Source organism: Pimephales promelas, chromosome 20 (genome assembly GCF_988280905.1).
Source record: "Pimephales promelas chromosome 20, fPimPro1.hap1.1, whole genome shotgun sequence".
NCBI lineage: Eukaryota > Metazoa > Chordata > Actinopteri > Cypriniformes > Leuciscidae > Pimephales > Pimephales promelas.
The window spans coordinates 31899358-31926812 of NC_142788.1; the positions used below are offsets into that span (position 1 = coordinate 31899358).

Below are 27455 nucleotides of genomic sequence, written 5' to 3' on the forward strand. Positions count from 1 at the left end.
ATGTGAATCACATGATTAAAGTTATGCGTATCATATTCACCAGTGATGTCTCTGAAATTAATACACTGGGGGACGAATGATGTAGGATTTACTTTCAAACTATTTTCATAGAGAAATTTGTAGTAAATTTCACAAATAATATAATAACAAAGAAAAGGCAAGTAATACACTGAAAGACTGAAATGACAGATTATCTCCCGCCATGACGAACTCCTTCAGGTGCTGATGAGGATTTTGTTTGTATTGAAAATCCAGCACGATAAAGGAAAGACTGCGCATGCGCGTGATAACACATGGTATTCTTTGACGTATCTTGGGGTTCTATGTAATTTAAATCATATGATTATGAATAAGGGTACCACTGATGATGATGATGATGATGATGATGATCACTCGTTACCGCCGTACACGCCGCCGCTCATCGCGCGTTTATTGACCCGGGTTCCGTGGCTCTCACCGGGTGTGTACCATTCGGTACCGTAAGGGGGAATCGTGATGATGGGGAAATAACGGGACTGAATATTCCCGCACGCACATGCGCGTCTGCTGCTGTCACCGGTCACGCGCTGCTGACGGTAACCGGACGGAGAGTGTCCGGTAGACCCTCGTGCTGTCACGTGCTGCGGCTGTCAACCTATATTTCGTTTATTAATATTACGAAACGTTTGCATTTTTGTTTGATTTGATTTACAATCAGTTACATTTTCTTTCATATCCGTAATGACGAATATTTGCATTCTCTGACATCACGGAGTTCAGAACGGATTATACGTTTGCAAGAGGACAAATATGATTTGCTTTCCAGCGATCTCATTTAATAAAGCATGAATAGCCTAAACATGATTGTCTATTGGCCAAAAAACCAAAACAAACAAAAAACATCACATGCTAGTAAAACTGGTAGGCTACATTAATAATCCATATACTATCACAGTGGAAACAATAACTACTGTGGTAAGAGTGTGTGTGTTCAGGAAACACCTGCATCCAGATATTCTCTCTCTCTCTCTCTCTCTCTCTCTCTCTCTCTCTCTCTCTCTCTCTCTCTCTCTCTCTCTCTCTCTCTCTCTCTCACTCACACACACACACACGGTGTGACGCAACATGTGACTGTCACGTGCCGATACACTAAAATCATTATAATAAACACACACTCTGTAAAACGCCACAGAAACACTATGAATCATATTGAGAGCAAAACTTAAAGCTGTAGCACAGTGCGTGCGCGTCACCGGATTTGAATACTACATTTTTATTTGCGATAATTTGTTTCCCTTTGATCCAAAGATTTCAAACGCGTGTGAATTTCTTACATTTGTACATAACTGAATAGTTTTTCACATTTTTTTTCCACCTCCTGTGTCTGTTTTCATTAGTAGCCTATTATTCTACAATGTGGAGAATAGTCAGAATAAAGTGCACATTTCGCTGCTATTATAGGCTTATATAGTAACGTTATGTTGTTATCTGCCTCTCTGTGTGTGTGTGTGTGTGTGTTTAAGGTTCCGCCCCGGTGTCCGGTTCGCTGTCGTGACGTCACACGCTGGACCCTCGGCTGCGCGAGCACAGGACGGGACGGGGTGGGGGGCGCGCGCAAACACCGCGGCCAGCGGCGACGTTTTCCTCAATATATTTCATTTTCTTTTCCCTAAAATCATCCTAATCGGACCCGAAACACACCGGACGCGTTCCAGCGGTGGGAGAGCGCGTCACCGACGGCACTGCGGGTGACCAGACGCGCGCGCGGCCTCCGCGGGGAAGTTTCTCACCGGCGCGCGTGACAGTCAGCGGCTAAAGGACACCGGGAAGTCTCGCGCGGCCCCGGGGTTTAACGAGAGGGAGATTCTCCCGTCAAACGTGCAAATAACAGAGAAAATACCGTGTCAAAGTTATAAATCGAGTGAAAGTGAGAGAGACGGAGAGCCGCAGCGCCCCCGCCCGCGTCCACCGGGAAAGTCACGGGGATTCTCTCATCCGACGGGTCTCGGTGAAGGTGAGTCTCAGAGAACCAATAGAGATGTTTTGTCGAGAGCCAAACACAAACAGTGATTTTTAACAATTAAAGTTACCAAAAAAGAAATAAATAATTCTCCCAGATGGATATGAATCCGAAAGGTACCGCATGTTTATGTGTTTGAATGGCACAGGGACTGAGGAAACACACACAGTTTACCTTTTAAATATGGACAATTTTTTTTATATTTTTCACAAAGTAATAAATTACTAAAAACAAACACCGTACATATTCTAATAATCGGAACTCATGATGAGCACAGGAACAGGAACGCGTGTGTTCGGTGTGTGTTCTCTACATCTTTTCGAAACGATAACATGGTTTATTTTGAAAGGCTCTAATATGCTGATTAATACAGCTAACAATTAAATGTCTCACAAACCCGTAACGTTAGTTACACGGACGTGTGTGTGTGTGTGTGTTAGAGAGAGAGAGAGAGAGTCATTTGTGTGACACATACTGACTGATAATTATGCGGCACTTTAGCAAAAGTGTGTGTTTTCTGCTCACTTAGTTTAAACTGTAAAAGTGCCCGCGGTCCGGAACCGGAACATCATCCTGTCATGAAAGTTTAGATCTGAGCAACAGACACAACATGTCTGAACACATTAGATGTGTGTGTGTGTGTGTGTGTGTGTGTGTGTGTGTTCATTGTGACAGCTGAAGCAGCTAAACAGCAAACACACATGACATTCCTTTCTGCCTAACACCCTCTGACTGTGTGTGTGTGTGTGTGTGTGTGTGTGTGTGTGTGTGTGTGTGTGTGTGTGTGTGTGTGTGTTAGGGGTGGGCGATCTTCACTAAATTTTGTATCACGATCTTGTAACTTTTTATAACACGATTGTTTAATCTTATAAAAAAATCATGACCCATGATCTAAATAATATATATATATATTATAGAATTATTATATATTTCCACTGTTTAAATCACAGTATTGCATTAAACCATCAAACTATCAATAAACTATTTGAAGACCGATATCTTAAAAGAGCATACTGGCCGAAATAAAACAAAAATATAATATGAAAATGAATAAATTAAACCGACTTACTTTACATGTACCTTCTTGATTCTGTAATCATATTACTGTATTTTTCATGGAAAAAATATGAATAAAAAAAGCAAGATTTTTGACGATAATCAGCTAATGAAAGTGAACGTGAGCTCTGTGTGCAAACGAGGACGTCAAGATCAATCACGATATAAAGTCGTCGGATGGTATGTTGATCTGACAGTGTGATCTTTAACTTTGGTGATGATCTCATCATGATTGACTGTGTTTGATCTTCACTCATGCAGACACACACTGTTGTTGTATATTAGCATAATCTGGTGCTGATTGGCTGAGGGGCGTCTCTAAGCCCCGCCCTCTAAGGCTAGTGCGTCTGACACTGGGAGAGTTCGGCTCGTGTCGAGGAGACGGGCAAACCCACGCCATCGTCACTGTTCGTATCACTGTGATCAGATTTGATAATGAGCGTTTGCTGCTGACCAATCACAGCAGAGCAGCCCTCAGAGAGGCGGGGCTTAGAGAGACTGAGTCTTCGCAGAATCGTTTCAGAGCTGACGCCGCGGTGGAGATCATGAGGATGTGAGTGTGTGTGGAGCGTGGATGAGTGTGTTTCAGGAAACAGCATTAGGAGCCGTTAAAACCGTATAATGGAGCACTTTAACTTATTCAGATAACCTGTTAATCAATGAAACCTTATTTTTTACCAAAACATTATTAACTCTCAATTCTTGTATTTTCGTCTGAGATATTACAATAGTAATATTTCCTGGTATTGTTCTTCTGTTCTAGTGAGATCTCAGGCTTATGAAATCTCCTTATATATTTTTAGGTTGTGATTTGTGTGACTGACATGTACAAGAGTTTAAAACAGCGCTGTTGGCATGGCAACACACACACACACACACACAGCTGGAATGTGTTAAAGCACACGCACACAGAGGGAAATGAGCGGAGAACACACTACTGGAAAGTGTCTTTATGGATTTATATACGTATGGAACAAACATTTGTCAAAATCCAGAGTATGTATCCCACAATGCAACACATTTGAACTGGAATTGACAACTGGGCACATTAAACGTACAGCAGTGTTGTTTCATATACAAACTGAACACTGTAGACGTCAGCTCTCGACAGCTGCTGTTTCTTTAATTTGATTAGCAGAGGCACATTTCTGAACTCTGACGTCTGATTGGCCAGGAGAGACCTTGTGACCTGTGTGTGATCCCTGATTGGCTGTTGTCTTGTGTTTCAGCATGGCCGCCTCAGTGAAGGTAGCAGTGAGAGTTCGACCCTTCAACTCACGAGAAAACAGCCGAGATGCTAAATGCATCATACAGATGCAGGGAAACACCACCTGTGAGCACACACACACACACACACACACACACACACACACACACACACACACACACACACGCATGTATGTGAGCACATGTTTGTCAGTGTGTTGTTCTGTCCTCAGGCATCTGGAACCCCAAACTGCCCAAAGAAGCGGCCAAGAACTTCAGCTTCGACTACTCCTACTGGTCTCACACTACGGTACGATCCTGCGGTGTGTGTGTGTGTGTGTGTGCTGTCGCCTGAGGCTCTGAACTCACTGTCCCGTGCGTGTGTGTGTGTGTGTGCAGGAGGATGACCCCGCGTTCGCGTCCCAGCGGCGAGTGTATCTGGACATCGGGGAGGAGATGTTGCTTCACGCGTTCGAGGGATATAACGTCTGCATATTCGCCTACGGCCAGACGGGAGCGGGGAAATCCTACAGCATGATGGGAAAACAAGAGCCTGGACAACAGGGCATCATCCCTCAGGTGCACACACACACACACACACACACACACACACACACTGTAATCCATAACACAGTGTATATGGAGAACCGTTTCTTGTGTGTGTGTTTCATGAGTGTGTGTCGGTCTCTCTGCAGATGTGTGAGGATCTGTTCCAGCGCACGAGTGAGAACACCGACCCGGAGCTGTCCTACTCCGTAGAGGTGTGTGTGTGTGTGTGTGTGTGTCAGCTTTACAAGTTTCCTACGCCCCATGAGGCCTTGCGTCAAAAGTGGGCGCGACTTCCGGTTGGAAGTAAACAAAGCGCGATTTGACGTACTTCACACTCGTTCATTCAACAGTTGACAGTCATTCAAGTTATAGCGATCCAAACTAGCTAACGATGTGGGAACACAACCTCAACCAAATTAAAAAGGGTGAATAACAGTACCTTTACCCTCAGCAGTAGTTGATTGGGAGTATTATAATAACATTATTAATAATCAATACTCATCAAGGCATGGTGACAGACAGTTGTGCGAGCTGACAAACAATTAAAATAAAAAATACACACTTAGTCATTGTGCTTTGGAGTTTATTCAAAATTATAAATGAATGTGCTGCTTGAATACATTACTGGCACATTTGGTATTCTGTCAACACCGGCTTTGATCCTGAGTTTAGGTGTAACATCAGTAGAAAACAGCCAATCACATGCTGAGAGAGTTTATAGAATATTAAGAATTTAAACAAATGTACACAGGAAGATTCGTCGTCTTTTGGGAGGTTGATGGAAACTACAGTCGTTGGTAGGATCAGAGACGGGCTCTGACAGGATCACTCTGATTTCGTTTTCAGCTTATGTTCAAAACAATCACGTTTAAGCCACTAAATTAGTTTAGTCCGGTTATACATACAACCGCGAACAGCACATGTTGTCCCTGAGCTCCGTAACGACATCTCTCATAAAGATTTGCGTCTTTAAATAGTAAAATAATTCTCCGAAAAACAGCTAGCCTCTTCGCTAACTAACACACAAAATACCATCGGAATGCTACTTCCGCCGCGTCACCGGAAGTTTCACCCACTTTATTTTTTACAGGAGCGCCCCTCGGAAACTTGTGGATATAGATGATGACATCACACTGTAGAGCGTGTTAGCCGTCAGCAGCTACGTGTACATGCAACCAAATAACCCGTTAGTCATGGGATTGACGGGATCGCACTGAAAACCTTCGTGTAAACTCCTTAATCCATCGAATTGAAAGGGTCGGTTTATTCCTTTTCTAATCTGACCGAGAGAACGTGTGTGTGTGTGTGTGTGTGTGAGAACACTTGATGGGATCGAATCAGCGCTCATCTAAACACTGCATCAGATTCATCAATCGAAGAGTTCAGTCTGATGGAAACACACGTGCATGTAAACCTCGCCGTATGTGTGTGTGTGTGTGTGTGTGTGTGTGTGTGTGTGTGTGTGTGTGTGTGTGTGTTCAGGTGTCGTTTATGGAGATCTACTGCGAGCGCGTGCGAGATCTGCTGAACCCCAAGAGTAAAGGTGCGCTGCGGGTCCGAGAGCACCCCATCATGGGCCCGTACGTGGAGGACCTGTCCAAACTCGCTGTGACCTCCTACCAGGACATCAGAGACCTCATGGACTCGGGGAACAAGGCCCGGTGCGTGTCGTCCACATCTCCTCTGTTACTCCTGTGTTCAGATTAAACGTTCCTCAACGTGACTTTGATTGATTGATCAGGACGGTGGCGGCGACGAACATGAACGAGACGAGCAGTCGATCACACGCGGTCTTCACCATCGTCTTCACTCAGCACCGCCGAGATCAGCTGACCGGCCTCGACACAGAGAAGGTGTGTGTGTTGGTGAATAATATATCAATCTGGCGTGTGCGTGTGGTTTCTGTGTGTCACGTGTTCTGTGGCGTGTGCAGGTCAGTAAGGTGAGTCTGGTGGATCTGGCGGGCAGCGAGCGAGCGGATTCGTCTGGAGCTAAAGGCCTGAGGCTGAAGGTACGACACTGATGCTTTCATCCATATAGATGAGGCAGCATCTCCTTCACTCTCTCACACACACTCTGTCTGTTCTTCAGGAAGGCGCTAACATTAATAAATCTCTCACCACTCTGGGGAAGGTCATCTCCGCTCTGGCTGAAAATGTGAGTTAGTTCCTAAAATGATTAATCCGTCATCATGTACTGAATGCGCAGGGAGACAGAACTGCTCCGCCTTTAGCAGAATGACCTCTGACCGTCACTGTGACTGAATACTGGACTATCACACTGGTCATGTGGACAAACTGATGCTTTTGTTTTGTCATTCATTGTCATTATGTGGCAAAGAGCAGCGTGAGCTTTCTCCTGAACGTCTCCTTGATGTTGTACAGAAGAAACTCGTACGGCTTGTAAAGGGATGAGTGAGCTGTCATGCAGAAGCTGCTGATGTGTGTGTGCCTCAGACTCTTTAATGACTGTGTGTTTATATGTGATGAACAGCAAACCAGCAAAAGAAAGAAAACTGAGTTCATTCCGTACAGAGACTCAGTGCTCACCTGGATCCTGAAGGAGAACCTGGGTAAGACACACACACACACACACACACACTGACCTCTAAACATGAAACACACAAACACACACAACTTTCTGCAATTTTACATTTTCCAAAAAATATAATTTAGTGTTTTTTACCCCATTTCCCTCAATGTATCCATTGAGGGGATCCACAATGTAATATAAACACACACTCACACACACACACAGAAACAGCACTGATTATGAAGCGTGTGTGTTTCAGGTGGTAATTCTCGTACCGCTATGATTGCTGCTCTCAGTCCTGCAGATATTAACTATGAGGAAACACTCAGCACACTCAGGTACATCCATCCATCCATCAGTGGATGAACCATCTATCCCTGTGACTGTCACAGCTTGTGTGTGTGTGTGTGTGTGTGTGTAGATACGCTGACCGCGCAAAGCAGATCCGCTGTAATGCTGTAATTAACGAGGATCCAAACGCTCGTCTGATCCGAGAACTGAAGGAAGAAGTGAACAGACTCCGAGACCTGCTGCTGTCACAAGGGCTGAGCCGACTGGTCACCGCTCCGGGTACACACACACACACACACACTGGATCGTTTTTGTTGTAAAAAGGTTATTAATTAATTTAGTTGATTTACCGGTATTTATTCAGAAGTCAGATTGGACGGTAACGCTCTTTCTGTGTCTTTCAGCTGCCGAAGTCAATAACAACCGTGTTGACGTCACTCTTACGCCTGCTGATCCCGCCTCTAATGGAGCCCCGCCCACATCTGAGCCTGTCACCAGAGAAGGCCCCGCCCCTGAGAGTGACTCCGCCCCGCTGGATGGCCACACCCAATTAGAAGAGTTTCAGGGCGAGATGATAACCAATGAGGAAGCAGTGGAGAGACTGAAGGTATGAGAGGGCGGGGTTATGATGGTGGGCGGAGCATGACATAATCACACTCTGACTTTAACCAGTCAGCATCCTGCGTTCAAACACAAACCATTAGTGTGTGTGTGTGTGTGTGCAGGAAACAGAGAAGATCATCGCTGAGCTCAACGAGACGTGGGAGGAGAAACTACGGAAGACTGAGTCGATACGAATGGAAAGGTACAGCGCTCTGGGTTACACACACACACACACACACACACACACACACACACACACACACACACACACAGGAACATGTGATCATCTGGGTTTGTGCAGGGAGTCGATTCTGGCAGAGATGGGTGTGTCCATTAAAGAGGATGGAGGAACTGTTGGAGTGTTTTCACCTAAAGGGGTCAGTCCACACACACACACACACACACACACACGACTGTATTACAGTTTTTTACAGTCGCTAGGACACATTTCTCAATACTTTTTCAAAACTCTTGAAACTTTTCTGTTTTCTGTTTCTTTACTGTCACTTTTTCAAAACTCTTCACACAGGTCTCCTAACCAGCTTTCAGCTCAGCACAGCAGTTAATTTCACATTCAAAATGCACTAAAACTACCAAAACACTTCATTCATTTCTCAAATCAACACATTCTTCCATAACACTAGCAAAGGTTGACAGCCAACAAACACACTTTGTCACCCACAAAACAATGACCTAAAGAACACTAACAACATGTAGCATTATACAATCTTTGTTTATAATTCACTACAATAGAGTTAACTGGAATGAATCAGACATGATGCAGAATGCTTCAATATATTTTATGTCTTTTATTTTTATTTTTTTGCACTGAGTAATTCCAAAATACAAGAATTTGTATACACACCATCCACTGATACAGGTACAATAGTAATGTTACAGTATTCTTCTTCCACCACGCATACGTATTCCTCGCCCCCTCCCAGCCCCTCTTCTTCCTCTTTCAGCCACTTCTCTGTTTCTGGCTGGGTCCATGTTTACATCACAATACAAAACTCTCCTTTTGTAATGAAATAGAAAGAGTAACACCTGTGTAGATGTTGTTCATCTACAATGAGAATCAGTTGTGGTTTGGTCCAATTGTCCACTTATTTTTATAGCATTTAATTTTAAGATGCAAAATATATTTCATTAAAATATTACTGTAGAAATGTAGCAAATTGCTGTCTTATTCAGTTTTGTATTATGTTATTGTTTTGAACATAAGTTTAACAGTTTTGAAAACAGTGTGTAAGCATATGCAAATTGGCCTATAGGAACACAGAGTTTTGGCGGTTGTTGTGTCGAAGTGAGAAAAGAATTAATGTAATTTGAAAGATGTAGTCATTGAATGCATTTTGTGCCAAAGCAATGATAATTGATCCACAGTTTAGCCCACATATACTTCTGTTGTGCTCACTGTGTGAAGAGTTTTGAAAAAGTGACCTAAGTATTGAGAAATGTGTCCTAGCGACTGTAAAAAACTGTAATAGAAAACACTCAGTGTAGAGAGACTCACTTGTGTGTGTGTGTGTGTGTGTGTTTCAGACTCCGCACCTGGTGAACCTGAACGAGGATCCGCTGATGTCAGAGTGTCTGCTTTACTACATCAAAGAGGGCGTGACCAGGTGACCAATCAAACCATTACAGCCGTCAGCAGCTCGTAAACTGAGATGATGAATCATCTGTGCTGATATACAGTATTCATCTCTCTCTCTCTGTGTGTGTGTGTGTGTGTGTGTTTCTAGGGTTGGTCAAAAGGATGTGGACATTAAACTCAGTGGTCAGTTTATTAAAGAGCAGCACTGTGTGTTTTACAGCTACATCAACCACAATGGAGAAGGTAAGAGTGTGTGAGTGTGTGTGTGTGTGTGTGTGACTGTTTGTGTGTGTGTGTGTGTGTGTGTGTGAGTGAGTGAGTGAGTGTGTGAGTCTGTGTGAGTGTGTGACTGTTTGTGTGTGTGTGTGAGTGAGTGTGTGTGTGAGTGTGTGTGAGTGTGTGTTTCAGCATCACCAAATCACAGGGTCCTCCTGAAGGCAGGATATATAGGTGTGTGTGTGTGTGTGTGTTTGTGTCAGTAACTGTGCTGGTTTTCTCTCTGTCGCTGGAACAGTCGCTGGGATTTGACACAGGTATCATCAGTCATCAGTCTGATCATCACCATCAGCCCCTCCTCTTCATCTTCCTCCTGTCGCCAACACATTATCAGTGTCTTTCTGCTCGTCCTTCTCACACACACACACACACACACATACACAGTGTGTCCATCAGTCCAGTTTGCCTGTGCTGTTAATGTGCTTCATCGGCATGACGTGACCCGCCGGGCGAGCAGTGGCCTTATTTGCATGTGAATGAATCCTCGACCAATGAGAGCTGCTCGATCTGGTTTGCTCAAATGTTCTTTTTCCTGGTGTTATCGCAGACAACTTTGGTCATAAAGAGTATAACAACTTACATACGAGTAATGCAAGTAAATGATTTTAATGATTCTTAAATAATTTTTTAAAAATTAGTTTCATAGTAATATTTGTATATAATGGGATTTTTTCCCACCTAGTTAGACTGACCCGCCTTTTAACTGTCTTATAAATCTTTCTTTATGCTATATTATCACCAAATATTAGATTTAATCTTTTTATCATCTTGCTTTCGTTCTTTTAGCTCAGGATTTGTATTTTTTTTTGGCGCTGGTCGATCGTCGTCGTCGATCCGGTGAACAAGCTCTAGTGAACTATTATAACACTGAAGTCAACGATCGACCGGCTCCAGCTGTGCTAGCTGACAGAAAACGAGCTGACGAAAGATTGAATCCAATATTTGATGATAATACAGCATATCCAGAGATCTATGAGCGGGTTAAAAAGGCGTATTACGGAGTTCAAGGGTTACACTGAGCAACACATCCGGTTTAGAACAAGTGTGACCTCCCTGTGAGCCCCGCCCCTCTTTAGGGAGGAGCCCCGCCCTCCTCATTAGCATACCACATACATCATAACACCGTGCTCATGCAGATCCATCACTTTCTGTGTGTGTGTAGTGTGTGTGACTCTGGAGCCGCTGGAGGGAGCCGAGACGTACGTCAACGGCAAGCAGATCAGCGAGTGTGTGCAGCTCAAACAGGGTGAGTGTGTTTAGCCTCCTCATCGAGTTGCCGGAGTGTGTTCGCACCGCAGGAACTGATGTCCGCCTCTAATCCAGCGCTAGAGGAAGTACAGTGACGGTAGTGTTCGCTGATTGGCCGAACGCACTCGAAACACCAGCACTCGCCGTTTAAAAAAGCCTGTAAACACACAGATCATCGCCTATATAGAAACTAACTCTACGAACATCAACGAGCCTCTGAACCCTTACGCTGAGACCACGACCCAACACCAAACACGGCGGACGCTAATCACTTCCGTCACACTTTATTTCCATAGTCCACTTTAGACGTTCTGCTGAGTAACTCCTCAACTACGTGTCAGCTGACTCTCGTGAGACAGGGGTTGCGTTTGGAGAATGAGTCGACATGTAGTTGCGGAGTTACTGATAGTCAGACGATAATGTCTAAAGTGGACTATAGAAATAGTGTTGCCATTACTCTTCATTACCGTCTACTTCCTGTCCAGTTCCTGTGTAGACAGTAGACAGTAATCTAGAACTCCCCTTGTGTGTGAGCCCGCTGTCCTCGGGATCACGTGACCCTGAGCTCAACCTATGGTGTCGCAGGAAACCGCGTGGTGATGGGCAAGAACCACGTGTTCCGGTTCAACCACCCGGAGCAGGCGCGTGTGGAGCGCGAGCGGAGCCTGGACCAGCAGGGGGAGCCGGCGGACTGGAACTACGCCCAGAGGGAACTGCTGGAGGAGCAGGGCATCGACATCAAGCTGGAGATGCAGAGGAGGTGCGACACACACACACACCGACACACACTGATAATACACACGGATGATGCACATGGCGGATACACATCATGCGATTGCGAGTTCAGTTCTGTCACGGCTGCACACACGACCGCATGTGGAGTTCTCCATGTAAACAGAGTGTGTTACGCAGAAACATCAGATGTGTGACACTATATTAGATCTGTGCATTCACTCTTAAAGGGCCAGCAGCCCTTATAGTGCAGAGTGAGATCAAGCGTGTGTGTGTGTGTGTGTGTGTTATAGCGGTGATGATTATGGATCACAGATGTGAATCCTGTTGACCGTATTGTGCTCTTGCTCTGCCTCAGGCTGCAGGACGTGGAGACGCAGTACCGGCGGGAGAAAGAGGAAGCGGATCTACTGCTGGAGCAGCAGCGGCTGGTGAGACACACACACACACACACACACAGGAGTGCGCTCATATGATCATAAATACAGTAAAACAGTGTAATATTACTCCAGTGTAAATCAGCTGATCTCTGTGGATATATAGTACAGTGTAATCAATCCTGAATTTTCTGTGTGTGTGTGTGTGTGTGTGTGTGTTCAGTATGCTGATTCAGACAGTGGGGATGATTCTGATAAACGCTCATGTGAAGAGAGTTGGAGACTCATATCCTCCCTGAGAGAGAAATTACCAGCTATCAAGGTATTACACACACACTCACACACTCCCTCACTCACTCACTCACTCACTCACACACTCCCTCTCACACACTCACTCACTCACTCACACACTCCCTCTCACACACTCACTCACTCACTCACACATATACTCAGTGTTGTAGTACCCGAGACTCGGACTCGGTCTCGAGACCATATTTTAATGGTCTTGGTCTTGTCATGGACTCGTGTCCATTTGGACTCGGAATTGACTCGTATTTGAACATTTTTTTTTTAGGACTCGGAATTATTCCCGAGTCCACTCGAGTTCAATTAAAAATATTTTTCATGATTATTAGTGTATGTTAATAAAATATTTCTTTAAATTGATTGACACGCCCAGTGATTGGTGATTTTCTAGTGCGCAACTGCGCATGACAAATTGTAATAAAATTACTTTTAACACCATCTACTAAGTAAATTCAGTAAAAAAAAAAAAAAAGGATTTCTCTAAGTAAATAAAAGTAAATTAGGTAATCAACCCTCTCTGGTCTCGGTCTCGACTCGGACTCGAGTGAGGTGGTCTCGACTACAACACTGCATATACTCACTCACTCACTCACTCACACACACACACACACACACACACACACACACACACTCACACACAAACTCACACACACACACACTCCTCCTCTAACCCAGTGCTGTGTGCAGGTCCAGTCCATCGTGAGGCGCTGTGGGTTACCCAGCAGTGGGAAGCGGCGTGAGCCTCTGCGTGTGTACCAGATCCCGCAGCGCCGCCGCATCAGCAAGGCCCCGGAGCGCGTGACGCTGAGCGACCTGAAGCTGCAGGCGGTGAAGGAGATCTGCTACGAGGTGGCGCTCGCCGACTTCCGGCACTCGCGGCGCGAGGTGGAGGCGCTGGCCGTGGTGAAGATGAAGGAGCTGAGCCGCATGTACGGTAGGGAACACACTCCTCATCCTCATCCACAGGAACACACCACCTCCTCAAAGCTGAAGTAATGATCTCTCCGCCGATGCGCGGTTTGTTAGGATAGGACGATCATTAGCCGAGATACGACCAATGAACAGCCGGAGTCTGGAGGTGCAAAAAACAGGACGTCACATCTGATGTTATTTCATGCATCTTGATTTAAGAAATGTTTGATATTTGGACTGAAAACAAGAAACCCTGAGTGAGAACTGCAGTGTGTGTGTGTGTGTGTGTGTGTGTGTGTGTGTCATCGCTGGACTGTGTTGATGTGGATATGATGGTTTCCAGGAGTGCTGCACACGGGCGGGCGGCGGGACGAGGAGGAGGAGAAGGAGGCGTGGAGGGACGTGGCTCAGGACGTGTGGGACACGGTGGGCATCGGGGACGAGCGCCAGGACACACACACACACGCTGACGGAGAGAGAGGCGTGTACGACCTGAAAGCTCACATCAACAAACTGACCGATATCTTACAAGAGGTCAAAGAGCAGAACAACACGAAGGACGAGGAGATCAAAGCCCTCAGAGACCGGATGATGAAGATGGAGAGCATCATACCAGCAGTGCAGGTGAACACACACACACACACACACACACACACACACACACACACACACACAGTAGCTGGGTTTCCATCCAAACATGAAGCGCATCTTTTCAAAGCTGGTTTGTCTGCCACAAGCTCGTTATTTTAGTCGATAAAGTTTTAAATATGAATATTTTTCTAACACCAACACATCGCTTCTCTTCAGATGACCTTTATTGACCCCGTGTGGAGCACTTTATGGTGGAGTGTAAAAACTTCTATATTTGACATTCCCGCTCGTTTCTGATGCGATACTTCACAATATAGCCACTAACACACATGCATTTGTTCAGTAGTTGTGTATGTGTTTGTGTAGGACGACGATGAATCCGAGGATCTGAGCGCAGACGGTGATGTGGAAGATGGGCGTGGCCATCTAGAGCTCCTCCCCAAAGAGCAGCGCGTGTCACGGCTGATGGAGGAAGACCCCGCCTTCAGGAGGGGCCGCATGCGCTGGCTCAAACAGGAGCAGACACGCCTCCTCAACCTGCAGCAGCAGCAAATCACCAAGCGCCTGCGCCGAGGGGGCGGAGCCGGGGGCGGGGCTGTGGGTGGGGAGGGCGTGGTCCACCTCCCCGGAACGGGACGCTTCATTCCCCCTCAGGACTGCAAGCTGAAGTTCCCCTTTAAGAGCAACCCTCAGCACCGGCTCTCCTGGGGGCCGAACGGGTCCGTGGCGCCAGACGAGGAACGAGGGCCCGCCCCCGGCGTGCCGTTACTTCCTCTTCCGTTCCAAATGCCGGTCATCATGCGCGCGCCTTCCCCCAGTCGCCCCTGGCAACCTCGTCCCTACAGCAATGGTAACTATGGCAACGGCAATCACGTTCCTCAGCAACAACAATGGCGCCACAGGCGCAATTCACTGGATGGCTCCACCGTACCTGGCAACCAGGGTTATTATGCCAACGGGCACCACAACAACAACAACCGCGGTCGCTATCGGCAACAGTCGCCGGGCCCTTGTGTACGCGGGGAGGGCGGGTACGTCAACCACCAACGGCCCCTACCGCACACGCTCACCGATCAACCACACGGCAAACACCAAAAACCGCAAGGCTACGTCACCCCGCCGCGCATGAGGCGCCAGAACAGCGCCCCGGACCTGAAGAGCAGAGAAACGCCCGTCTGATGATGTCATGAACACTAGCCCAGCGGGTTTGAGGGGTCAGGGAGTTAGTTAACAGAGTCTCATGTAGTCAGACCATCAGTAGAAAGAGTTTATTCTGGGCTAGAGCCGCCCACTTCGGGACAGGAAGAGCGTCACTGGCTACGTTTACATGCTACCAAATCACCTGTTAGTAACGGGACTAGCGGCTCAGTCGCGCTGAACGCTTCACGCACACGCCTTAACCGATCCGATGAGATTTCTGAAAACTGAAAGACTGCGCATGTGCAATGATGTAGAAATAGCGTAGTGATGTAGAAATAGCGTAGTGATGTAGAAATAGCGTAGTGATGTAGAAATAGCGTAGTGATGTAGAAATTTACTCCAAATTATGACCAGAAATGGATAAATATGAAGTTTGCTGTTTAAAAGAAATAAAGAAGTACTGTAGAGAATATTAATTACGGCGGGAAACTCTGTATATTCCTGCAGTGAGCGCAGGTCAAAAACACTGCTCCGACACACACACACACACACATCACCCCGATCACATGTTCAGGCTCATGAACACACTGCGCTCAGATCCATCAGTGACTCAGTTCAGCGCGACGGAAACACCAGCTGGGCCTGTAAACGCAGCCAGTGACCGTAACGGACCGCAGCCGGAGTGATAACTGTAGCGATACAGGACTCGTCGGCTGCTGCGGCTGCTAATGTATCGTTGCGGTTATCGTTGGTCGTGTCATCTTGAGTTTCGTACACACTGACGGTTGCTCATCCAATCAGATTGGAGCGTGTGATTTTTGGAAGGCTCTCGTGTTTTTAAGTGCAATATGCTTGTGTGGGCGGTCCGAGACTAGCTAACACAAACTCTGCTAGCGCACACGTCAGCACTCAGTGTGTGTGTGTGTGTGTGTGTGTGTGTGTGTGTGTGTGTGTGTGTGTGTGGTGTTCAGCGTTCAGCATCAGCACCGCTCAAACAGGATCAGTTGTGCATCAGATTTGCACTAGTTCAGCCTCAATGTGCCTTAATAACCTCAGAGATCACTGACAGAAACGCCATGAGAGTGTGTGTGTGTGTGTGTGTGTGAGATCTGAGATGGAGGAACCTCTGATGCCTGATTCATGGTTCTGAACCGTTCTTGTTAATGAGTCTGTGTTGATATATACTGTTGGACACAGCTTCAATCATTTACACTCTCACTGCTCACAGTTTTTCTTTTTTTTCTTCGGTTTTTCAATTAAATTTGTGTTTTAAGCCAAACTCACCATCTTTAGTGGACTACACTGAGCAAGAGGAGGATTGTTCAACAACACCAGACTTCATCACGTCGCTCTCGTCCATCTGCAGCGCTAGCTCCACCTGCTGGAGATAATGAACATTAAACACAACGGTTCACTCCCTAACCAGTGAGGACCGCACTAGTGTGTAGGGCTGGAATGTGTTTGCACAGCCGTGATGATGACGACGCAAGTGATGATGAAGGGGATGTTGAGAGTTCAAAGGTCATTGAAATGGACATGTGGGGTGAAATGCAAGTCGTGTGAGTTTTAGAGTTTGTTTTTTCAGGATTTTTAAAGTTGTGAGTGAACATGCTGAGGACGGATGTTTTAAACTCCCTGGTAGAAGAGATGTTGTGTCTCAACGGGACCTTCCTGGTTAAATAATAATAATAAACTCAATCAGATGGCAGAAATATATATATAATATTTGGAATATGATTCCTGTGCCTTTGGGCCACAGACAGTTGTTTGATCCGGTTTGACGTTATTTTGAGTGGCAGATTTGAAACGGTCCCACTTGTGTGAGACTGCACTGCATATCCCATCCCATCCCACTGGAGAGTTACTGGAGATTCCCAGTAGAGATCCTCACTGCAGATTCCCACTTGATATTCCCACTGGGATTCCCACTGTATCCCGTCAGAGTAAACCAGCCACGCGAGTGATGTCACAGTGACAGTGTTGCAGGTGGGCGGGGTTATGTGAGATTGCCTTTAGACATGACATCACAGGAATGTTTGTGACCGTGACCTTTAGCACTTCAGGACAATCTTCTGATGGTGTCGTGTGTGTTTGGATGATGATGATGATGATGATGATGATGTCTCTTATCTACACCCATAGATATACACACTAGATGTCGCCTTGGCTACGGCAGTTCATTGGAACGAATGCGTCAATAGAGCCGCCATCATGTGACAGGGGAGCCCCTCCTCTGCTGTTTAGAACCCCATGGCCACATCTAGTGCATATACATCTATGATCCACACCGCAGATGATCACTGCCAGGATATGATGCGTGTTTAGTTTCATCATGCCTTCATGTATTCATCATGTATGCGACTGAGTTAATTTACTCAAACACACACATGCATTATTCACTTGTGTGTGTTTGTGTGTGTGAGGTCGACTCGATGAACCTCGTGTGTGTCGTCGGACACAAGCTTCTGTTTCTGCTCTTCTTTTGCTCTGTTTTTTCCGGATGTTGAGTTTTTTTTTTTTTTGTCTGTTTAAAAACGGCAAAATATCATTAAAGGAAAATGTATTAAATCAACATGTTTCTGGTGTTTTTGTAGTCTGTATCTCCTCCATACGCACTGATGTTTATGTAGTGATTTTTGATCATGTCTCTTATGACGAAAACCAGCCAAAAGCAATAGTTTTGCTCTCAAAAGCTTAACCACAACTATCTTGCAGTCTCTCTCCTCGTGTGTCTTCAGCGTCGAGTTGAACAAGGGTGTGTGTGTGTGTGTGTGTGTCCACCTCTCTGAGGAGGAGGACATTGAAACCCGGCATCTCTCCGATCCTGGCCTGTGATTGGCCACTGGTGTCTGAAGTAGGTGTGTACTGTCTTTACTGTCTTTAACCTTTTACATGTGCATTATTTCTTTACTAAACCTCTTTTACAATATTACAGGTGTCGTATGGAACAGATAGAGACCAAACACGACGAGAAACCGTCATCATCCGCGCAGTCGCTCATCCGTGCCGTGAACTGTTGAGTTGATCAAGAACTTTATTAATCAGAATATAATTAGCCATTTCAGTCTACTATATTCCTGCTCTGCCTTTAGATATTATAGCCAACTGTGTGTGTGTGTGTGTGTGTGTGTGTGTGTGTGTGTGTGTGTGTGAGCTCATATTATGCCGTAACTGACCCTGGAACAGCTCTAACTGATGTTCACCAGGCTCATCTGACAGCACACACTGCACATTTCTGCTGCTGCTGTTTCATCATTATGCTGTTACATGCAATCCAGCTTAAACAATAAAAAATATGAAGCGATATCCAAGACCGCCTTCATCATTTTGCAATAAGCTTCATATGGGCAGTGCTCATATTTCTGATGCATTTTACAATAATAATTAGATTTCAGATGTTACGTTTTTGTACACAAGGAAAACTCAAAGACCAGGGGTTGATGTAGAAAACTCGTAATGCTCATATGTAGAGGCGTGTGTGTGTGTGTGTGTGTGACACTGAGGAAGAGAGATATCAGCAGACGAGGCTCGCTCTCTCTCTCAGAGGAAACGGACGCCAGCGCTCAGAGGTATGACACATCATTCATTCACTTATTATTATTATTATTATTTATTCTCTGCAAAATATAGTGTTTTTGTCTTGTTTCCAGTCCAAATATTTACTAAAGTAGTAAAATGACATAAGATATTATGTCCCGTTTCCAGAGGAATTAATCTAAATTAATTGAGTCGATGCTTAAAACAAGCAAAATTATCAGAAAAATAATCTTAATTCAAACAAACATTTTTCTCACCCCATCGGCAGTTCATTTTGCTTTTTTAAGCATAAATTCACTAAATGTTGATTAATTCCCCCGGAAAACAAGACGTATATGTCATTTTACTTTATATTTACATTTTATATATCTCATTTTAATAATATGTCATTTTAATCATCTAGTAAATGCATCAAATGTTTGATATTTGGACAGAAACACCGAGTAAGAACAGCTCATTCGTGTGGTGTGGTAAACACTAGTTTACTTTCACTATTTTTGTTCAATTTATGCAAATATATCTGAGTATCTCGCAAAGATGTCAATTATATTTTGCATAAAATACATGAAGCCTATTTTAGGGACCGTTAAGATTTGTATGTTTTGTGACATTATTGTCAAGAACATTGAAGTGTGAATCCTCATTCTGTAGGAAAGAAAATCTTCGTCTCTTTTGCTCACCAAAGCTGCGTTCATTTGATAAAAAATACTATTATTTCAGTGTATATCATCTGTTTTCTATGTGAATATATATTAAAGTGTAATTTATTCCTGTGATCAAAGCTGAATTTATCATCATTACTCCAGTCTTTAGTGTCACATGACCCTCCACAAATCACTCTAATATGAGGATCTGATGATCAAGACACAGTTATGATTATTAGCAGTGATGAAAACAGTTCATATTTTTGTGGAAACCATCAAACATATTTCTGGATTATTTGAAGAATAGAAAATTCAAAAGAGCTGCATTTCTTTTAGACAGAATATTTAATAAGTGTCTTTACCGTCACTTGTCATTTATGATGCATCCTTGATTAATAGAAATGTTTGGTTCCACTTTATTTTGAAAGTCCGTTTTAGGCATTCTGCTAGCCTAACTATTAGAACTTCTCAACTACATGTCCGCTAACTCTCATTAGAGTATCAGTAGACTGTTGTAGACTGATAGGGTTCGGGTTTGGAGAATAAGTCGACTTGTAGTTGCCAAGTTGCTTATAGTCAGTAGAATATATGTTGAGGATCACAATAAAGAGTTAGCAGATATTAAGCACTGACAGTTAGTGGACATGTAGCTGCAAAGTTACCAAAATGTTTATTTCTTACTGACCCCAAATTTTTGAACAGTTCTGTACTTCACATTGAAATAAAATAAAGAAGACAAAATACATTATGTTACATTAGTGAGAGTTTGGGGGGGAAATAATGTCACTGAACGAATAGCGTCTTTATTTTCTTTTGTTTTGTTAGACTGTATTATATTTTGGCAGCTATGCTTAGAAATGCCTGGTTTCTTCCAGTTTCGTGATGCGACGCTTCGTCTTCCTCATGATGCAGTGCTGCGTCGTCATGAGCGTCAGGTGTCCGGCGGACAGGAACCAGGACCACCGGCCCCGCGTGAGCTGTGTGGGCCAGAGCCTGACGACTGTTCCAGACGGGATCGATCCCGACACGCAGGTTCTGGTTCTCACAAAAAACCACTTCAGTTCTCTGTCCTGGTCCTCGTATTCGGGATTCACACAACTGCACGAGCTGGACCTGAGCCACAATCTCATCACCACGCTGGAGCCGCCAGGTAAGCCTCAGCACTGCAGTTGAGTCTCAGAGAGAGTCTTAAGAACTGCAAGAGTCAGAGAGAGAGTCTCAGAGTCTAAGTCACAGAGAGAGTGTCAGAGTTTCAGTCAGAGTCACACAGTCTCAAGAGTCATACAGAGAGAGTCTCAGAGAGTCACAGAGAAAGTCTCAAAGTCACAGAGAGAGTCACAGAGTCAGAGAGAGTCACAGAGTCTCAGAGAGTCACACAGAGAGTCTCAAAGTCACAGAGAGAGTCTCAGAGTCACAGAGAGAGTCTCAGAGTCAGAGAGAGAATCACAGAGTCACACAGAGAGTCAGAGTTTCAGTCAGAGAGTCTCAAGAGTCACAGAGAGAGTTAGAGAGAGAATCACAGAGAGAGTCTCAGAGTCACACAGAGAGTCACAGAGAGAGTCTCAGAGTCAGAGAGAGATTCTCAGTCACAGAGAGAGTCTCAGAGTCAGAGAGAGAGTCACAGAGAGAGTCTCAGAGTCAGAGAGAGAGTCACAGAGAGAGTCTCAGAGTCAGAGAGAGAGTCACAGAGAGAGTCTCAGAGTCAGAGAGAGAGTCACAGAGAGAGTCTCAGAGTTTCAGTCACAGAGAGAGTCTCAGAGTCAGAGAGAGAGTCTCAGAGTCAGAGAGAGATTCTCAGTCACAGAGAGAGTCTCAGAGTCAGAGAGAGAGTCACAGAGAGAGTCTCAGAGTCAGAGAGAGAGTCACAGAGAGAGTCTCAGAGTTTCAGTCACAGAGAGAGTCTCAGAGTCAGAGAGAGTCTCAGAGTTTCAGTCACAGAGAGAGTCTCAGAGTCAGAGAGAGAGTCTCAGAGTCAGAGAGAGATTCTCAGTCACAGAGAGAGTCTCAGAGTCAGAGAGAGAGTCACAGAGAGAGTCTCAGAGTCAGAGAGAGAGTCACAGAGAGAGTCTCAGAGTTTCAGTCACAGAGAGAGTCTCAGAGTCACAGAGAGAGTCTCAGAGTTTCAGTCACAGAGAGAGTCTCAGAGTCACAGAGAGAGTCTCAGAGTCAGAGAGAGATTCTCAGTCACAGAGAGAGTCTCAGAGTCAGAGAGAGAGTCACAGAGAGAGTCTCAGAGTCAGAGAGAGAGTCACAGAGAGAGTCTCAGAGTTTCAGTCACAGAGAGAGTCTCAGAGTCAGAGAGAGTCTCAGAGTTTCAGTCACAGAGTCTCAGAGAGTCACAGAGAGAGTCTCAACTTTAACTGTGTGTCTCTTTCAGGTCCAGTGCTGGGAAAACTGAGCGTGTTGCGTTTGTCTGGTAACAGGTTAACTGGTTTGGGAGGACTGGTGTTCCGCTGCGCTCCCAACCTGATGGAGATCTTCCTGAACGCCAACCAGATTCGTTCCCTTCACGACGCCACCTTTAGCGAACTCCCACGTCTGGAGATCATCAACCTCTCTCAGAATAAGCTTCCCGCCCTGCCGGCTCGCCTCCTGGAGCGAGTGTCGTCCAGCAGCCTGAAGACGTTTGATTTGGAGAATAACAGCATCTCGCTGATGCCTGACAGTTTCTTCTCGTCTAAACCCGAGTTACCGTACGTTTTCCTGTCCTATAATCCCTGGATCTGCAGCTGTGCTGTAGGTTATCTCCACAGCTACCTGAACGACCAGGAGCACAACGTCTACAAGCATGTAGCTCCGAACGGCCTCGATCCCGCCGCCGACAGTGTTGTGTGTTCTGCGCCGCCTCATCTATCCCAACGGCCCATCATTGAACTAGAAGAGAACGACTTCTGCCCTCCAGATCCACCTCTCTACCCCAGTGGAGACTGGGATTTCAAACCCATCACTAGACCAAATTACAGCCCTCAAACCCCTCCTGCTCCACACGACGCCTCCGACATCACCCTCCTGCCCGCTTCCACCAAATCCTGGACCGCCTCCTGGTCCTGGGTCAGTGAGTCCTGGAGTGAAACAAGGTATGAATTCCGGACCATGTGGGAGCTTTTTAGCTTGAATCCAATGACTACTTCAGAGATTCCCACTCTAGATGCCACCGAATCACCTGCCTACACAACACAATCAAACACCATGATTACTGACCCGTACCAACTCACAACTTCTGGACCCATTACTGCCAGATCCCAAAGTCAGAGTACCATCGGATCTGAACCGCACACTTCCAGAAAGATCACGGTCCAGACCGAACCACCAACCACTGGACCCTCTACAGCCGGATCCCACGGTCAAAGTACTTCCCGACTGGATCCTCACTCCTCTAGCGCAACGATCACGGTCCAGACCGAACCACAAACCACTGGACCCATTATTGCCGGATCCCAAAGTCAGAGTACCATCGGATCTGAACCGCACACTTCCAGAACGATCACGGTCCAGACCGAACCACCAACCACTGGACCCTCTACAGCCAGATCCCACGGTCAAAGTACTTCCCGACTGGATCCTCACTCCTCTAGCGCAACGATCACGGTCCAGACCGAACCACAAACCACTGGACCCATTATTGCCGGATCCCAAAGTCAGAGTACCATCGGATCTGAACCGCACACTTCCAGAACGATCACGGTCCAGACCGAACCATCAACCACTGGACCCTCTACAGCCAGATCCCACGGTCAAAGTACTTCCCGACTGGATCCTCACTCCTCTAGCGCAAAGATCACGGTCCAAACCGAACCACAAACCACTGGACCCATTATTGCCGGATCCCAAGGTCAAAGTACCTCTGGATCCTCCAGAACAACGATCACGGTCCAAACCGAACCACCAACCGTTGAGCGGATCATTCCCCGAACAGAACCGCCCACTAGTGTCGGTCCGCACTGGGCAGATGCCCGTGGTGCGGGTGGGAGGATCCTGCCGTGGTGCTGGTGGTTATTTGCCGGTTTCGTGTTGTTGTGTTTGCTATCGGCTCTCACATCATGTGTTCTGTGTGTTTGGCTCCTGAGGAACCACCTCACCGTCAGCCGGTGGCTAAAGCATCACGGCTTGCCTCGCTCGGACAGCGGCGGGGTCACCCTACAGGCGTACAAATACACTGAACACACACAGCGAAGGGAGGATGAAGGTGAGCGCGTGAGCTTTATACCCCTAAACCAGCTCAGAGACGTTCAAGCCGTGTTCCGAAGCGTCCTCTTCATCCACCCGCCGGAGGAGCAGAAACACCACACTGAAGGGAGAGATGCTTCTTCCAAAGTAGAGCTGGTTTCTGTAGCAGGCAGAGCGAGAGATAAGGAGCGGGAGCCGGCGATGAGCGGGGAAGTGTTCAGGAAGACCCTGCACAGGGTGATAAGCCGAGAAGAGGAAGCAGACGGATGGAGAGAGGAAGAGGAGGCAGATAGAAGGAGAGAGGGAGAGTGTGTGCGGAGCGGACAGGGGTCGACCGCTCGCTATAGTCTGATCCTGAGGGAGGAGAGAGGAACACGGCGAGAGATGCAGTGGCTGGTTGGGGAATGGGAACTGGGGGATGAGGGCGTGGCCAATCAGAGGTCCTGCTCTCTGATTGGCCAGCTCTCCAGCGTCGCTCAGGAGTGAACCGTCATCTTGGTTTTGTCTGTTAACTCTCAAATATTGATTGTTGATTCCAAGCCAATAAATTGTTTCAATGCAGCTACAGAAAAATAAACGTGAAAACATTATTTTATTGATCCCTCTGCTAGATATTTGTTCTTGTTTTTAGTGTAAACTCACTTGGATTTGATAATTTTTACAGAATATCTTCAGTCATTTTGCTTCACCAGTAAATGTATCTTGATTTAAGAATGCTTTGTATTTTTTCCAATACAAATATCTGAGGAAGAACCTTGTTTTTGCGGTGTAAAGCATTTCTCCAGTTCATGTCCAGTAGCTTCACACACTTGATGAATATGCTGTAAAATTATTATTAGTACTACTTATAAAATTAAGACTGTTAATTAAACAGAAAAAGTAGCCTGTTATTAGTAATCTCACTTGAGCTGGTATATGAATCACCTTTACATCTAAATAAAAGTTTTTTGTTTATTGAAAGAAAAATATCATGCCTTTTTCAGCATTCCATTATCATAGTTTTTAGGACATTTTTATACCAATTCCCAGTTTCATATAAAGGTCTGGAATAATCTCCCGCTTTTATACAGTCAAACCAGAATATATCCGGACACCTTCAACATTTCTCACATTATCAGTTTATTGGCTCTAGTTTATAAAGATGAGCAGAACTCAGTCCTCAGATCAGTGGATATTTGACTGGTTTTGTCCGTTCTTTTGTTGGACTCTCACACACGAATTATGTTGAATATCTGTCAGCTGTTAACCCATTCAGACCCTGTGTCCATTACAATGGACATCACATGTCAGCCCCCTTTTTTTAACTTCTGGAGCATTTCACAATGGACAAAACGGTCAGTATCTCGGAAATGACGAGTCCCAGCGATGCTTTGTGCGGATTCGTGAATCTCTTCTCTCTTCTTATTTAGCTCTTTTTTTAAGACTGATCTCATGAAGTAGCGTGTGTATGACACGCCAATTCGTATTTACATTTTTGGCGTGCTGTCAACACGCATAATCGCTTTTCAGCGTGTTTATGAACGCTGTTGACTTAACGTTATTACTGTATATATATAAATATATGACTTACCTCAACCCCGTCCCTAAACCTACCCGTCACTGGGGTTAATGGCATTTATGACTGTTCCCCTACCATCCTAGGAAAGTAAAGATAGCTCCCCAGATGTAGATGTACATTTTGCTTCGTTTCGCTCGGACATTTGACGGCGTGTAGTGTACAGACACGCGGAATGACGCGGACATTAATGGCGTAGACACGCATACACGTGGATAGCTCAAAATGCGTAGAGATAACACGCCACTTGACTCGAAAGTGGCGTGTATGTTTACGCAAAAGTCATGATGTCATGTTGCAGATTGATAGTGGCTCGCTGATGACCGTAAATTAGTTCAAACCTCCTGGAATCTAGAGCGAGCGTCGAGCAAGAGCGCGCACATACTGTGTTTCAAAACTGTGCAGCACATGCGCGCGACAGAGAGCGAGAGAACCCTTGCGCATGCGCAGTAAAGGTATAACCTGTGGGAAAACGGCGTTTTAAACAAAGGGGCAAAGTCATCAAACTTTTTCAGCGAATTTTATTATATTTTACTGCTATTTCTATACATGCAGTTTGTATGCCCTGGTGACCAGTGCCTGACTTCTGACTCTCTGCCCATTCATTTAGATAGAGCCTGGTCTTGTTAGTCCGAAATAGCTGCCCAGATGCGCTGCCAAGATGGCGGAAAAAGAAAGTGAAAGGACTTTGGTTTAAAGGAGAACTCCGGCGCAAAATGAACCTTTGGTCTAATTACACATTATTACCTAGTCAACCGTTATCTGAGATTTGTTTTCATTATTGCCGAATGTAAATAGTTTTATCTCTAAAAACAGTTTAGCCTATAACGCTAGTATAACGCTAGTATATAGGGCATAGAGTAATGACAAATAAAAATCGCTTGTTATTACCACTAACAAGGCTCAAAATAGCCCCACAGTAACACGACAGCATAATAAGGGTCTCTACATTCAAACCGAAGCATTGAGAACTTTGTCAGTGTCCATACAATTTAATAAGAAGATATTTTATACACACAGTCAACTTCACGAATACAGGAAGAAGCCATCTTTGAAAAATAGTCTCTACCAGTTGATCTACGAACGCCGATCCAAGTGCGCTGAACTGTGCAGAATCTCATATGGTCCGTTGTTTCCAGAAGAAACACAAACACAAACGGTTTACTTATCTTCAATATGTACACGTAGCCTACTGTTCGCGCTCACCTTATCACCTTATTCACATCTCACCAGCGCACTTGGATCGGCGTTCGTAGATCGACTTGTAGAGGCTATTTTTCAAAGATGGCTTCTTCCTGTATTCGCGAAGTTGACTGTGTGTATAAAACATCTTCTTATTAAACTGTATGGACACTGACAAAGTTCTCAATGCTTCGGTTTGAATGTTATTTTGACAAGGCTATTTTGAACCTTGTTAGCGGTAATAACAAGCGATTTTTATTTGTCATTACTCTATGCCCTATATACTAGCGTTATAGGCTAAACTGTTTTTAGAGATAAAACTATTTACATTCGGCAATCATGAAAACAAATCTCAGATAACGGTTGACTAGGTAACAATGTGTAATTAGACCAAAGGTTCATTTTGCGCCAGAGTTCTCCTTTAATCCATGGGGACTCAATTTAGGCCCACAGTGACACGAGTCTCCATGAGTGTGTGTGCATTCAGGTTTAAAGGATTAGTTCACTTTTGAAAAAACTTTTGCTGATAATTTACTCACCCCCATGTCATCCAAGATGTCCATGTCTTTCTTTCCTCAGTCGAAAAGAAATTTAGGTTTTTGATGAAAACATTCCAGGATTTTTCTCCATATAATGGACTTCAATGGGAACCGGATGGTTCAGGTCCAAAAGACAGTTAATAACAGTTTCAGATGCAGCTTCAAATGTCTTTAAACGACACCAGACGATGAATAAGGGTCTTATCATGCGAAACGATCGGTTATTTCAAAGCTTATTCCAAAAATGTAACTTTTCCAAGGACAAATGCAAGCCTTTCTCCATTCTGTGAGGCGCGTTTGTAACGTCACGTAATACGTAATTACGCTCAAAAGGTCACGGGTGACGTAGCCGGAAGTACAGAGTCAGTGTTTACTAGTTGAACGCATAGGTTGAACGTGCAAACTAACTCAAACAC

General features: G+C 45.2%; 2 protein-coding genes and 1 non-coding gene across 4 annotated transcripts in view; 2 read left to right on the forward strand and 1 right to left on the reverse strand.

Moving 5' to 3' along the window:
- The window catches only part of LOC120463315 (uncharacterized), a 5361-nt gene extending 4360 nt beyond the window's left edge, over window positions 1-1001 (reverse strand). Inside the window, exon 1 of the transcript XR_016148227.1 lies at window positions 360-1001. This is a non-coding gene — a transcript (uncharacterized LOC120463315). The remainder of the gene's footprint in view (window positions 1-359) is intronic.
- Window positions 1002-1513: 512 nt separating this feature from the next.
- Window positions 1514-17987, forward strand: LOC120463292 (kinesin-like protein KIF1C). 2 transcript variants are annotated; one of them, XR_016148226.1, is made up of 25 exons: window positions 1514-1993; window positions 4285-4388; window positions 4495-4571; window positions 4661-4840; window positions 4957-5022; window positions 6293-6471; window positions 6552-6663; window positions 6744-6821; window positions 6902-6967; window positions 7304-7382; window positions 7602-7680; window positions 7764-7912; window positions 8038-8240; window positions 8359-8438; window positions 8538-8613; window positions 9782-9861; window positions 9982-10076; window positions 11272-11355; window positions 11943-12117; window positions 12448-12520; window positions 12690-12788; window positions 13460-13706; window positions 14028-14308; window positions 14642-16355; window positions 16387-17987. XR_016148226.1 is itself a non-coding variant. In XM_039652251.2 (24 exons), exons 2-24 carry the CDS (start codon window positions 4286-4288, stop codon window positions 15452-15454), a joined length of 3474 nt encoding a protein of 1157 aa, XP_039508185.1. In that variant the 5' UTR covers window positions 1514-1993; window position 4285; the 3' UTR covers window positions 15455-17987. The 2 variants fall into 2 exon arrangements, 1 of the variants encoding a protein (XP_039508185.1); XM_039652251.2 differs by having other exon boundaries at window positions 14642-17987.
- Window positions 17988-18112: 125 nt separating this feature from the next.
- On the forward strand, window positions 18113-25695 carry gp1ba (glycoprotein Ib platelet subunit alpha). The gene is made up of 3 exons (XM_039652272.2): window positions 18113-18984; window positions 20472-20746; window positions 21974-25695. Exons 1-3 carry the CDS (start codon window positions 18872-18874, stop codon window positions 24247-24249), a joined length of 2664 nt encoding a protein of 887 aa, XP_039508206.2. The 5' UTR covers window positions 18113-18871; the 3' UTR covers window positions 24250-25695.
- Window positions 25696-27455: the final 1760 nt, after the last annotated feature.